Below are 13524 nucleotides of genomic sequence, written 5' to 3'. Positions count from 1 at the left end.
AACTGCGGCCATTGATGATGGCTGCTCAGATGGCAAAGGCTGAGCCCAAGCTGAGAATGGGCGCTTTGCGCAAGCCATCTTGTGCCCTTGCCACTTGCTGCCTGCCTGCCTGCCTGCCGGCTTGCTTGGCTGGACGAGAGTGAGAGGCGGCAGTAGGAGAGTTGTGAAGCGCGGCTGTAAGGAGGAGTCAGTGAAGGATGCCAGTATGTAAGTGTAGTAGGCTGCTGAGGAAAAGCAGATTCTTGTGCCCTGACAGCAGGAGCAGGGTGCCTGAGTTTGTGAGCTGAGTGGCCAACGGAGTACGGAGATTGTACTGTATGTGTGTGAGTGTGAGAGAGAGTGAGCAAAAGAGAGAGCAGCTCCTAGTGGGGACAGTTGGTGAGAGCAGCAAAAGCCTACGGCACCTGGTATTCCCAGGCGGTCTCCCATCCAAGTACTAACCAGGCCTGAGCCTGCTTAGCTTCCGAGATCAGACGGGATCGGGCGTTTTCAGGCTAGTATGGCCGTAGGCAGCAGAACACTGCTCCACACACTACTTCACCCGCATGCCTGCACTCTCAACTTCCCAACCGCTGCTCCTCTCTTCTCTTCTCCATTTCTCTGCCTTCGCCTCTTACCTTCCCTTTACAGCCCATTCACTCACACCCTACGCCCCTCTTCCCTCCCCTTTTCACCTCTCCTCCCTCACCTGCTCTCCTCTCCTCACAATTCACTCTGCTCCACCGCACTGCACTGCTTGCTGCTCACAATAGCCACCACCTCACCATCAGCCCTCTTACCCCTCGCGTCCCCTCTACCCCCACACACCTCTCTCACTGCTCAGGCCGCCACTGCATTCGCCCATCACTCTTCCCCTTTTTTCCCCTTTACTCTACTTTCTGCCTACTACTGCACACGCCGCAGCCGCTCCAGTCTACCTCATTAAGACCACCTTACCCTCGCCATGCTGACGCCCTCTTCAACCACACTGCCTTTTCCTTCTCGATCAGCTTCAAACAAAGAGAGAGGGATTATTCTTCGGCCCATTTAAGATGTGTGTTATGGTCGTATTCAATCAGTTCCCACGTCTCATGCTGATGCAGGCAGGAGCGCTTTGCGCAAGCCAGCTTGTGCCCTTGCCACTTGCTGCCTGCCTGCCTGCCTGCCTGCCTGCCTGCCTGCCTGCCTGCCTGCCTGCCGGCTTGCTTGGCTGGACGAGAGTGAGAGGCGGCAGTAGGAGAGTTGTGAAGCGCGGCTGTAAGGAGGAGTCAGTGAAGGATGCCAGTATGTAAGTGTAGTAGGCTGCTGAGGAAAAGCAGATACTTGTGCCCCAACAGCAGGAGCAGGGTGCCTGAGTTTCTGAGCTGTGTGGCCAACCGAGTGCGGAGACTGTACTGTGTGTGTGTGTGTGTGTGTGAGAGAGAGAGAGAGAGAGGGAGAGGGAGGGAGGGAGGGAGGGAGGGAGGGAGGGAGGGAGGGAGAGAGAGAGAGAGAGAGAGAGAGAGAGAGAGAGAGAGAGAGAGAGAGAGAGAGAGAGAGAGAGGAGAGAGAGAGAGAGAGAGAGAGAGAGAGAGACAGAGAAAAAGTAAGGGCACCTCCTAGTGGGGACAGTTTCTGAGAGCAGCAAAAGCCTACGGCACCTGGTATTCCCAGGCGGTCTCCCATCCAAGTACTAACCAGGCCTGAGCCTGCTTAGCTTCCGAGATCAGACGAGATCGGGCGTTTTCAGGCTAGTATGGCCGTAGGCAGCAGCACACTGCTCCTCACACTACTTCACCCGCATGCCTGCACTCTCAACTTCTCAGCCGCTTCTCCTCTCTTCTCTTCTCCACTTCTCTGACTTCGCCTCTTACCTTCCCTTTACAGCCCATTCACTCACACCCTACACCCCTCTTCCCTCCCCTTTTCACCTCTCCTCCTTCACCTGCCCTCCTCTCCTCACAATTCAACCACACTGTCTTTTCCTTGCCCACCTGCACGCGAGACACGCCTTTGCAGACCTCCTGCATCTTCAAGGACGTTCTGTCGCTTGAACACGGATTCAGTGCGACCTCCGAAGTTGCACAGTTCATCGCCTCGTGGCAGAAGACTGGGAATGCTGGTTTCGTGGCCCTGCGTCTGTACGAGCTTCCATCTCATCGAAAGCTAGCAAATATTGAAAGGCCGACATAGGATGGATGCGGTGAGCGATCGGGTGTTTCCAATCGAGGTGCTGTCTAGCAGCAGAGGCCGCAGCCGGAACACATGTTGAGGAGTAGTTCGTTGAGCAGAGGCTGGTGCTTGTGGGACCATTCATTGGACGCCAATGTCACTGGGTATGTGATTAGTGCTTGATCAGCAATGAGACAGTGGGATAATTCATCGGCCCAATTCTCATGGGCCTGATTCATTCAGTTCCCACGTCTCATGCTCCTGCAGACTGCGATAATGACGGCTGGCTTCGGACTAGTGGCACCAAGTGCCTGCTTGTCTGCTTGAGCACTCTCTCAGCCCTGTCCTATATTGGACAGCCAGTGGCTGGGCGAAAGGATAGTGCAGGCAGAGGCAGAGGCATGCTCAGACTGCCGCCCGGCTAAAGGAAAGGCGTGGCTTGGACAGTATGGGGATCGAACCCACGACCTTGGCGTTATTAGCACCACGCTCTGACCAACTGAGCTAACCGTCCTCACCTGGGTGGGTGCGTGTGCCCACTGCCAGTCCAAGGGTCTGCAGAGACACGGGCTGCTCAGTCTCAGTCATCACAGCCTTTTGACAGCGGCTTGTGCCACACTGGGCCAGGCGGCTTGGCGGCAGCAAGCAACTGCGGCCATTGATGATGGCTGCTCAGATGGCAAAGGCTGAGCCCAAGCTGAGAATGGGCGCTTTGCGCAAGCCATCTTGTGCCCTTGCCACTTGCTGCCTGCCTGCCTGCCTGCCTGCCTGCCTGCCGGCTTGCTTGGCTGGACGAGAGTGAGAGGCGGCAGTAGGAGAGTTGTGAAGCGCGGCTGTAAGGAGGAGTCAGTGAAGGATGCCAGTATGTAAGTGTAGTAGGCTGCTGAGGAAAAGCAGATTCTTGTGCCCTGACAGCAGGAGCAGGGTGCCTGAGTTTGTGAGCTGAGTGGCCAACGGAGTACGGAGATTGTACTGTATGTGTGTGAGTGTGAGAGAGAGTGAGCAAAAGAGAGAGCAGCTCCTAGTGGGGACAGTTGGTGAGAGCAGCAAAAGCCTACGGCACCTGGTATTCCCAGGCGGTCTCCCATCCAAGTACTAACCAGGCCTGAGCCTGCTTAGCTTCCGAGATCAGACGGGATCGGGCGTTTTCAGGCTAGTATGGCCGTAGGCAGCAGAACACTGCTCCACACACTACTTCACCCGCATGCCTGCACTCTCAACTTCCCAACCGCTGCTCCTCTCTTCTCTTCTCCATTTCTCTGCCTTCGCCTCTTACCTTCCCTTTACAGCCCATTCACTCACACCCTACGCCCCTCTTCCCTCCCCTTTTCACCTCTCCTCCCTCACCTGCTCTCCTCTCCTCACAATTCACTCTGCTCCACCGCACTGCACTGCTTGCTGCTCACAATAGCCACCACCTCACCATCAGCCCTCTTACCCCTCGCGTCCCCTCTACCCCCCACACACCTCTCTCACTGCTCAGGCCGCCACTGCATTCGCCCATCACTCTTCCCCTTTTTTCCCCTTTACTCTACTTTCTGCCTACTACTGCACACGCCGCAGCCGCTCCAGTCTACCTCATTAAGACCACCTTACCCTCGCCATGCTGACGCCCTCTTCAACCACACTGCCTTTTCCTTCTCGATCAGCTTCAAACAAAGAGAGAGGGATTATTCTTCGGCCCATTTAAGATGTGTGTTATGGTCGTATTCAATCAGTTCCCACGTCTCATGCTGATGCAGGCAGGAGCGCTTTGCGCAAGACAGCTTGTGCCCTTGCCACTTGCTGCCTGCCTGCCTGCCTGCCTGCCTGCCTTCCTGCCTGCCTGCCGGCTTGCTTGGCTGGACGAGAGTGAGAGGCGGCAGTAGGAGAGTTGTGAAGCGCGGCTGTAAGGAGGAGTCAGTGAAGGATGCCAGTATGTAAGTGTAGTAGGCTGCTGAGGAAAAGCAGATTCTTGTGCCCTGACAGCAGGAGCAGGGTGCCTGAGTTTGTGAGCTGAGTGGCCAACGGAGTACGGAGATTGTACTGTATGTGTGTGTGTGTGAGAGAGAGAGAGTGAGCAAAAGAGAGAGCAGCTCCTAGTGGGGACAGTTGATGAGAGCAGCAAAAGCCTACGGCACCTGGTATTCCCAGGCGGTCTCCCATCCAAGTACTAACCAGGCCTGAGCCTGCTTAGCTTCCGAGATCAGACGAGATCGGGCGTTTTCAGGCTAGTATGGCCGTAGGCAGCAGCACACTGCTCCTCACACTACTTCACTCGCATGCCTGCACTCTCAACTTCTCAGCCGCTTCTCCTCTCTTCTCTTCTCCACTTCTCTGACTTCGCCTCTTACCTTCCCTTTACAGCCCATTCACTCACACCCTACACCCCTCTTCCCTCCCCTTTTCACCTCTCCTCCCTCACCTGCCCTCCTCTCCTCACAATTCAACCACACTGTCTTTTCCTTGCCCACCTGCACGCGAGACACGCCTTTGCAGACCTCCTGCATCTTCAAGGACGTTCTGTCGCTTGAACACGGATTCAGTGCGACCTCCGAAGTTGCACAGTTCATCGCCTCGTGGCAGAAGACTGGGAATGCTGGTTTCGTGGCCCTGCGTCTGTACGAGCTTCCATCTCATCGAAAGCTAGCAAATATTGAAAGGCCGACATAGGATGGATGCGGTGAGCGATCGGGTGTTTCCAATCGAGGTGCTGTCTAGCAGCAGAGGCCGCAGCCGGAACACATGTTGAGGAGTAGTTCGTTGAGCAGAGGCTGGTGCTTGTGGGACCATTCATTGGACGCCAATGTCACTGGGTATGTGATTAGTGCTTGATCAGCAATGAGACAGTGGGATAATTCATCGGCCCAATTCTCATGGGCCTGATTCATTCAGTTCCCACGTCTCATGCTCCTGCAGACTGCGATAATGACGACTGGCTTCGGACTAGTGGCACCAAGTGCCTGCTTGTCTGCTTGAGCACTCTCTCAGCCCTGTCCTATATTGGACAGCCAGTGGCTGGGCGAAAGGATAGTGCAGGCAGAGGCAGAGGCATGCTCAGACTGCCGCCCGGCTAAAGGAAAGGCGTGGCTTGGACAGTATGGGGATGGAACCCACGACCTTGGCGTTATTAGCACCACGCTCTGACCAACTGAGCTAACCGTCCTCACCTGGGTGGGTGCGTGTGCCCACTGCCAGTCCAAGGGTCTGCAGAGACACGGGCTGCTCAGTCTCAGTCATCACAGCCTTTTGACAGCGGCTTGTGCCACACCTGGCCAGGCGGCTTGGCGGCAGCAAGCAACTGCGGCCATTGATGATGGCTGCTCAGATGGCAAAGGCTGAGCCCAAGCTGAGAATGGGCGCTTTGCGCAAGCCATCTTGTGCCCTTGCCACTTGCTGCCTGCCTGCCTGCCTGCCGGCTTGCTTGGCTGGACGAGAGTGAGAGGCGGCAGTAGGAGAGTTGTGAAGCGCGGCTGTAAGGAGGAGTCAGTGAAGGATGCCAGTATGTAAGTGTAGTAGGCTGCTGAGGAAAAGCAGATTCTTGTGCCCTGACAGCAGGAGCAGGGTGCCTGAGTTTGTGAGCTGAGTGGCCAACGGAGTACGGAGATTGTACTGTATGTGTGTGTGTGTGATAGAGAGAGAGTGAGCAAAAGAGAGAGCAGCTCCTAGTGGGGACAGTTGGTGAGAGCAGCAAAAGCCTACGGCACCTGGTATTCCCAGGCGGTCTCCCATCCAAGTACTAACCAGGCCTGAGCCTGCTTAGCTTCCGAGATCAGACGGGATCGGGCGTTTTCAGGCTAGTATGGCCGTAGGCAGCAGAACACTGCTCCTCACACTACTTCACCCGCATGCCTGCACTCTCAACTTCTCAGCCGCTTCTCTTCTCTTCTCTTCTCCACTTCTCTGCCTTCGCCTCTTACCTTCCCTTTACAGCCCATTCACTCACACCCTACACCCCTCTTCCCTCCCCTTTTCACCTCTCCTCCCTCACCTGCCCTCCTCTCCTCACAATTCACTCTGCCCCACCGCGCTGCACTGCTTGCTGCTCACAATAGCCACCACTTCACAATCAGCACTCTTACCCCCCCGCGCACCCCTACCCCCACACACCTCTCTCACTGCCCAGGCCGCCACTGCATTCGCCCATCACTCTTCCCCTTTATTCGCCTTTACTCTGCTTTCTGCCTACTACCGCACACACCGCAGCCGCTCCAGCCTACCTCATTAAGACCACCTTACCCTCGGCAAGGCTGACGCCCTCTTCAACCACACTGTCTTTTCCTTCTCGATCAGCTTCAAACAAAGAGAGTGGGATTATTCTTCGGCCCATTTAAGATGTGTGTTATGGTCGTATTCAATCAGTTCCCACGTCTCATGCTGATGCAGGCAGGAGCGCTTTGCGCAAGCCAGCTTGTGCCCTTGCCCCTTGCTGCCTGCCTGCCTGCTTTCTTGGCTGGACGAGAGTGAGAAACAGCAGTAGGAGCGTTGCGAAGCGCGGCTGTAAGGAGGAGTCAGTGAAGGATGCCAGTATGTAAGTGTAGTAGGCTGCTGAGGAAAAGCAGATTCTTGTGCCCTGACAGCAGGAGCAGGGTGCCAACGGAGTACGGAGATTGTACTGTATGTGTGAGTGTGAGAGAGAGAGTGAGCAAAAGAGAGAGCAGCTCCTAGTGGGGACAGTTGGTGAGAGCAGCAAAAGCCTACGGCACCTGGTATTCCCAGGCGGTCTCCCATCCAAGTACTAACCAGGCCTGAGCCTGCTTAGCTTCCGAGATCAGACGGGATCGGGCGTTTTCAGGCTAGTATGGCCGTAGGCAGCGGAACACTGCTCCACACAATACTTCAGCCGCATGCCTGCACTCTCAACTTCCCAACCGCTGCTCCTCTCTTCTCTTCTCCATTTCTCTGCCTTCGCCTCTTACCTTCCCTTTACAGCCCATTCACTCACACCCTACGCCCCTCTTCCCTCCCCTTTTCACCTCTCCTCCCTCACCTGCCCTCCTCTCCTAACAATTCACTCTGCTCCACCGCACTGCACTGCTTGCTGCTCACAATAGCCACCACCTCACAATCAGCACTCTTACCCCCCCCCCCCCCGCGCACCCCTACCCCCACACACCTCTCTCACTGCCCAGGCCGCCACTGCATTCCCCATCACTCTTCCCCTTTATTCGCCTTTACTCTGCTTTCTGCCTACTACTGCACACGCCGCAGCCGCTCCAGTCTACCTCATTAAGACCACCTTACCCTCGGCAAGGCTGACGCCCTCTTCAACCACACTGCCTTTTCCTTCTCGACCAGCTTCAAACAAAGAGAGTGGGAATATTCTTCGGCCCATTTAAGATGTGTGTTATGGTCGTATTCAATCAGTTCCCACGTCTCATGCTGATGCAGGCAGGAGCGCTTTGCGCAAGCCAGCTTGTGCCCTTGCCCCTTGCTGCCTGCCTGCCTCCTTTCTTGGCTGGACGAGAGTGAGAAGCAGCAGTAGGAGCGTTGCGAAGCGCGGCTGTAAGGAGTCAGTGAAGGATGCCAGTATGTAAGTGTAGTAGGCTGCTGAGGAAAAGCAGATTCTTGTGCCCCAACAGCAGGAGCAGGGTGCCTGAGTTTCTGAGCTGTGTGGCCAACCGAGTGCGGAGACTGTACTGTGTGTGTGTGTGTGTGAGAGAGAGAGAGAGAGAGAGAGAGAGAGAGAGAGGGAGAGGGAGAGGGAGAGGGAGAGGGAGAGGGAGAGGGAGAGGGAGAGGGAGAGAGAGAGAGAGAGAGAGAGAGAGAGAGAGAGAGAGAGAGAGAGAGAGAGAGAGAGAGAGAGAGAGAGAGAGAGAGAGAGAGAGAGAGAGAAAGAGAGAAAGAGAGAAAGTAAGGGCACCTCCTAGTGGGGACAGTTTCTGAGAGCAGCAAAAGCCTACGGCACCTGGGATTCCCAGGCGGTCTCCCATCCAAGTACTAACCAGGCCTGAGCCTGCTTAGCTTCCGAGATCAGACGAGATCGGGCGTTTTCAGGCTAGTATGGCCGTAGGCAGCAGCACACTGCTCCTCACACTACTTCACCCGCATGCCTGCACTCTCAACTTCTCAGCCGCTTCTCCTCTCTTCTCTTCTCCACTTCTCTGACTTCGCCTCTTACCTTCCCTTTACAGCCCATTCACTCACACCCTACACCCCTCTTCCCTCCCCTTTTCACCTCTCCTCCTTCACCTGCCCTCCTCTCCTCACAATTCAACCACACTGTCTTTTCCTTGCCCACCTGCACGCGAGACACGCCTTTGCAGACCTCCTGCATCTTCAAGGACGTTCTGTCGCTTGAACACGGATTCAGTGCGACCTCCGAAGTTGCACAGTTCATCGCCTCGTGGCAGAAGACTGGGAATGCTGGTTTCGTGGCCCTGCGTCTGTACGAGCTTCCATCTCATCGAAAGCTAGCAAATATTGAAAGGCCGACATAGGATGGATGCGGTGAGCGATCGGGTGTTTCCAATTTAGGTGCTGTCTAGCAGCAGAGGCCGCAGCCGGAACACATGTTGAGGAGTAGTTCGTTGAGCAGAGGCTGGTGCTTGTGGGACCATTCAGGACGCCAATGTCACTGGGTATGTGATTAGTGCTTGATCAGCAATGAGACAGTGGGATAATTCATCGGCCCAATTCTCATTGGTGTAATGGCCTGATTCATTCAGTTCCCACGTCTCATGCTCCTGCAGACTGCGATAATGACGGCTGGCTTCGGACTAGTGGCACCAAGTGCCTGCTTGTCTGCTTGAGCACTCTCTCAGCCCTGTCCTATATTGGACAGCCAGTGGCTGGGCGAAAGGATAGTGCAGGCAGAGGCAGAGGCATGCTCAGACTGCCGCCCGGCTAAAGGAAAGGCGTGGCTTGGACAGTATGGGGATCGAACCCACGACCTTGGCGTTATTAGCACCACGCTCTGACCAACTGAGCTAACCGTCCTCACCTGGGTGGGCGCGTGTGCCCACTGCCAGTCCGACCGTCTACAGAGGTAGCGGCTGGTTATGAGAGGGTATTCAGAGGAGCTTCTGCCACGCAAGGCCAGACCTCTGGGCTGCAGGAAGGAGGTGTCGCTCTTGGCGTTGCCTGTTCAGAGCCGGCAGTGCGTTTGTAACTTCGTCCTCTTTCTGGGGACAACTATTGCAGATCAGAAATAACATCTCCTCGCTGACCTTCACCACTTTTTCTTTAAGGATGCAGCCTTAGCTCAATGATGTGTTTTCTCGCCCCCAACTACCGTCTGTTCAGGCATAGCTCAAATACCATTGGCTTATTTATCTATGACAAATTTTGTATCATTATATGGTATACAGGAATGAATGTTCAGCTGGTTTTTGTCTCACAACCCTCTTGCACATCTTTAAGAACTAATTGCAGATTTCTCTGATGGGAATCCACAAGAACACATGCCAGTCCTGAAGAAGCAATTAAGCAGAGATTAAAACATTCCCATGTTTCCTGGGTGTTGCTATTTCTCGAAGTCTCTCATTTGGTGCAATCGTCAAAGCACCAGTCACTACTACTGCAGTAGCTTGAGGTGACTTGTTATGTTACTAGAGACTGACGAGTTTCTACAAGATGTAGAATGTAGAGCATTGTAACTGGTTGCATCACCTGTTATTAAGTGGTTATTGCACAGGATTGCAGAAAGCTGTAGTTTTTTCAAATTTGTTTGCTACATTGTTGGCACTAGCCTCCCCAGCATTTGGTACATCTTCTCCCCTCTCATCTGATATTATGTTGGCCTTAACATGTCTGGGGATTGAATTTAAGTGCTGAGGTAGTGGGGTAGCTCCATAAAATCCTGATTTCGACTATACTTGGAATATTATGTTCAGTTTTGTCACCTCATTTTATAAAAATGTTTAAGCTTTAGAGGGTGCAGAGGAGATTTACCAGGATGCTGCCTTACGTCAAGTTGAAGAAGCTAGGCTTTTTTGTCTTTGGCTCACTCATTTCAAATATTTCAGCTTTAATTTTTCAATTTGCACATGGCAGATGTGGAGACTTCTGATACAGTCAGACAGAAAAACAGGTTTTAAACTCAAGCATATCCAAATGAAATTAGTAGATCTCATAAGTCTTAAAATTTATTGACGCATCTTGTAGTACAGTTAAAAGATTTCAGAACTTGAATTAAATATTTAAACATGGAATTAAATTTTTTAAATGGCGCCAAAATTTCCCCTCAGCAGGTACAAGGTAAAGTACCAACAAGTAAATATCTTCATCTTTCTGTGTACAGGCAACCATTAGACAACTATTTTTTCAAACAAGTGCTAAAGTTAGCCAAACACTGCAATGTATACAGCAGCTCATAAATGGAATCAAATGGTTTGATAACTTAAGGCTTGAGGATGTGTGTGCTCACAATCAAGGTTGAGTATTCTTTTTAATTTCACAAAAATGATTGGTCCACGTGAGAGCTCACCACCTTTATGGATCATTTTTCAATGCCAAACCAAACCATTGTGAAGCTAGTTTTATTAAAACTGAAACCTCACCCTTTGAAGTGTTATCATAGCATTTAACCACCAAATTTGAAAAAATTAGTTTGTAATGATTTATAAACAGCAAGCAAACCAAAATTACATTCGTCTCTTAAATATGAACAATGCCACATCATACACTCAAGATCCAAACAATTGAGCTAAGTCAGCCCAATACAGATCAGTAGCAATCAGCCAACACCATTGTAAGCAAATATAATCTGATCATGCCTTTTGGGCACATTTTTGTTACTCATATTCATACTAACAGGATACAATTTTAAAATAAAAAAATTAGTTGTACCAAGTGATAAAGAAATTAAAAAAATGAGTTGTTGGATTATTATCCTAATTAATAACGGGCTTTTCTGCTTCAAAAAAAAATTATTACAAGTTACACAACATCTGTTGAATTAAGGAGCTCACAAAAGATAGTTGGCAGTGATTCCTGACATGCTTAAACTAGCATGTTCAACATCTTTTCAGTCAATTAAACAGGTGATTAAAAACATTATGCAGCAAATTTTCACCTTAAATGAATCTTATCCAAGTAAAATGATAAAATCAAATAAGCACCAGTAACAAACATCTACCATAAAATAACTTAATCTAAATTCTGAAAACATCCCAGTGTGGAGTGTGCATGGAAAATTGATCAACAGCTAGAAACAGATTTAAGAAAGTTGGAATAAAAGGAAACTGAACAAATGCTAAGCATGCCAGGGATCACATCTAATGAGGACGAAAACCTTGTCTGTGGAGAATTTTTGGCGTCACCTGTAGAAAACCTACACCCCACACATTTATAAGTTTGCAATTGTTATATAACTGTAACCAATAAGCACTGAACTGTTCTACATGCACTTCAATACCACAGCAAGAATGGCTTAGCAAACCTAAACAGAGAAAAGAGCATTCATGCAAGATATCAATTTTGTTACAATAACTGTTACATTTCAAACTTGACACAATTCTAAGATTACATATTGGGCCTACAAAATTGATAGAACAGTGGCAGTGTGAAGTTTGGCCCTTGCTACCCTGAACTAGAGAACTCCCACAAGTTTCTTTGCACATTTTCTTCTTTCGCTTTTTCATTTTTGCTATTCAATTCTGCTGTCGTTGACAATGCTTGACATAACTGGTAAAGACAAAGTTGTAATCATTGAACTGGGCAAACTGGCGATCAAGGCGCTTGAACCCTTCAATTTCCTGGGAAGAAGAAAATGAACTGCGACATTTGGAGTTCTGTGGAGAAAAGAGAATTATCATGCACTAGAAAGAAATGTTTGAGAGTTTATTATTTACCCAAATAGAACACTGTTCTATTAAGTGCTGAGTAAGAATCCCAAAGGATAGAAGTTAACCAGCATCAATAATAAAGAATTAAGAAACCTTTAAGACTATAAGAAATACCAGAGCAAGGCCATCAGCCTCAGTCATAGAAGGATCAGACTCTTCAGCAAATCAAGATATTGATTACTGTTGATCACAAAGCCCCCATTCATTAGACACCAATCCTACTCCAAATGTTGTTGGCAGAATCTCAGGTGGTGATGAGCCAAGAGATTAGTGGTGTCACAACAACTACTTCAGGCACAACACCAGCCCTCACTGAAGCATGAGCAGTTTCAAATTCCTAGGTGTCAACATCTCACAGGATCTATCCTGGACCCAACACATTGATGCAATCACAAAAGGCATGTTAGTGGCTCTACTTCTTTAGGAGTTTGAGGAATTATTTCTGTCATCAAAAATATTTAAAAATTCTACAGATGTAGGGTGGAGAGCATTCTGACTGTTTGCCTAACCACCTAATATGGAAGCTCCAATCCAGAGAATTGCAAGAGGCTGCAGAGAGTTTATAGACTCAGCCAAGTTCCTCACGGGCACAGCCCTCCACACAAAGGCAACACCCCAAAACATTGGCATCACCATCAGGAACAACCCCCCGTTGTCATCAGGGAAGAGGTACCGGAGACTGAAAATGCACACTGAATGATTCTGAAACTGCTTCCCCTCCATGATCAGACTTTTGAATGGCCCATGAACACTACCTCATTCCTTTTTGAGGTACAATTTTTGTAATTTATAGTTTGTCCTTTAAAGCAGCCAGAAAAACAACAATGTACCTTCCCAGCCTCTGGATAGAAAATTATAAAATTTCACTACTAAAAGAAAGTTTTTTTAAGCTAACACCTGAGGATTGTGATCACGATTGTAGACATTGCAGCCAGGGGAAACACCTATGCTGACAAGTCCCATTGGAATTTTGATCATTTCAATGAGATCATTTCTGATTCTTCCTGAGCATGGGTCCAAAATATGCAATTTTCCCCATTTGTGTTCAAAGAGGCTTGTTCTGATGCAACAAACAAAATGCTGGAGGAACAGAATGTCAGGCAACATCTGTGAATAGAAATTGACAAGACTTTTCAGTTGACTACTACAATATGGATCATATTTCTCCTTCTATCACCTTCTCTCACAGCATTTTGCAGATACTCACCACTGTCTGAAGAGAGCTGGAGGGCAGAAGGACTTGGACTATTCAGAGTGGGAAAGTGGGAGATGGAATTACAGTGTAGGGAAGTGTATGGTCATGCACTTTTGTAGAAGGAATAAAGGCACAAACTATTTTCTAAACAGTGAGCAAATTCTAACTCAGGTGCACAGAGAGTTGGGAGACCTTGTGCAAGATTCCCAAAGGTTAGCTTGCAGATTGAGTGGGTGGTAAGAAAGGCAAATGCAATATTAACATTCATTTTAAAAGGAACAGAATATAAAATGCTGAGACTTTATAAGGGATTGGTCAGACCACATTTGGAGTATTGAGAAGGTTTAAGAGAATGATCATGGGATTAATGCAAGAGGAGTGTTTGATAGCTCTGGGCCTGTAGTTGTTGGAATTTAGAATAATAAAGGGAGA

General features: G+C 49.9%; 1 protein-coding gene and 10 non-coding genes across 11 annotated transcripts in view; all 11 read right to left on the bottom strand.

Moving 5' to 3' along the window:
- Positions 1 to 392: 392 nt before the first annotated feature.
- Positions 393 to 511, bottom strand: LOC140733876 (5S ribosomal RNA). Its single transcript, XR_012100430.1, has one exon. It is a non-coding gene; the product is annotated as a 5S ribosomal RNA (ribosomal RNA).
- A 1096-nt stretch (positions 512 to 1607) lies between these two features.
- Positions 1608 to 1726, bottom strand: LOC140733874 (5S ribosomal RNA). The gene has a single exon (XR_012100428.1). It is a non-coding gene; the product is annotated as a 5S ribosomal RNA (ribosomal RNA).
- An 844-nt stretch (positions 1727 to 2570) lies between these two features.
- Positions 2571 to 2644, bottom strand: trnai-aau (transfer RNA isoleucine (anticodon AAU)). The gene has a single exon. It is a non-coding gene; the product is annotated as a tRNA-Ile (tRNA).
- A 537-nt stretch (positions 2645 to 3181) lies between these two features.
- On the bottom strand, positions 3182 to 3300 carry LOC140733865 (5S ribosomal RNA). The gene has a single exon (XR_012100419.1). It is a non-coding gene; the product is annotated as a 5S ribosomal RNA (ribosomal RNA).
- A 938-nt stretch (positions 3301 to 4238) lies between these two features.
- Positions 4239 to 4357, bottom strand: LOC140733873 (5S ribosomal RNA). Its single transcript, XR_012100427.1, has one exon. It is a non-coding gene; the product is annotated as a 5S ribosomal RNA (ribosomal RNA).
- Positions 4358 to 5201: 844 nt separating this feature from the next.
- On the bottom strand, positions 5202 to 5275 carry trnai-aau (transfer RNA isoleucine (anticodon AAU)). Its single transcript has one exon. It is a non-coding gene; the product is annotated as a tRNA-Ile (tRNA).
- Positions 5276 to 5804: 529 nt separating this feature from the next.
- LOC140733853 (5S ribosomal RNA) lies at positions 5805 to 5923 on the bottom strand. Its single transcript, XR_012100408.1, has one exon. It is a non-coding gene; the product is annotated as a 5S ribosomal RNA (ribosomal RNA).
- Positions 5924 to 6803: 880 nt separating this feature from the next.
- LOC140733793 (5S ribosomal RNA) lies at positions 6804 to 6922 on the bottom strand. Its single transcript, XR_012100353.1, has one exon. It is a non-coding gene; the product is annotated as a 5S ribosomal RNA (ribosomal RNA).
- Positions 6923 to 8005: 1083 nt separating this feature from the next.
- Positions 8006 to 8124, bottom strand: LOC140733804 (5S ribosomal RNA). The gene has a single exon (XR_012100364.1). It is a non-coding gene; the product is annotated as a 5S ribosomal RNA (ribosomal RNA).
- An 850-nt stretch (positions 8125 to 8974) lies between these two features.
- trnai-aau (transfer RNA isoleucine (anticodon AAU)) lies at positions 8975 to 9048 on the bottom strand. Its single transcript has one exon. It is a non-coding gene; the product is annotated as a tRNA-Ile (tRNA).
- Positions 9049 to 10183: 1135 nt separating this feature from the next.
- amd1 (adenosylmethionine decarboxylase 1) overlaps positions 10184 to 13524 on the bottom strand; it is a 47008-nt gene continuing 43667 nt past the window's right edge. The window contains exon 9 of the mRNA XM_073055910.1: positions 10184 to 11843. Within this exon, the coding sequence (XP_072912011.1) occupies positions 11703 to 11843 (141 nt within the window). The 3' untranslated portion in view covers positions 10184 to 11702. The remainder of the gene's footprint in view (positions 11844 to 13524) is intronic.

Source organism: Hemitrygon akajei, chromosome 9, assembly GCF_048418815.1.
Source record: "Hemitrygon akajei chromosome 9, sHemAka1.3, whole genome shotgun sequence".
Classification (NCBI taxonomy): Eukaryota; Metazoa; Chordata; class Chondrichthyes; order Myliobatiformes; family Dasyatidae; genus Hemitrygon; species Hemitrygon akajei.
The sequence above is the reverse complement of the archived record's forward strand: the minus strand, read 5'-3'. Positions and strand labels throughout refer to the sequence as shown.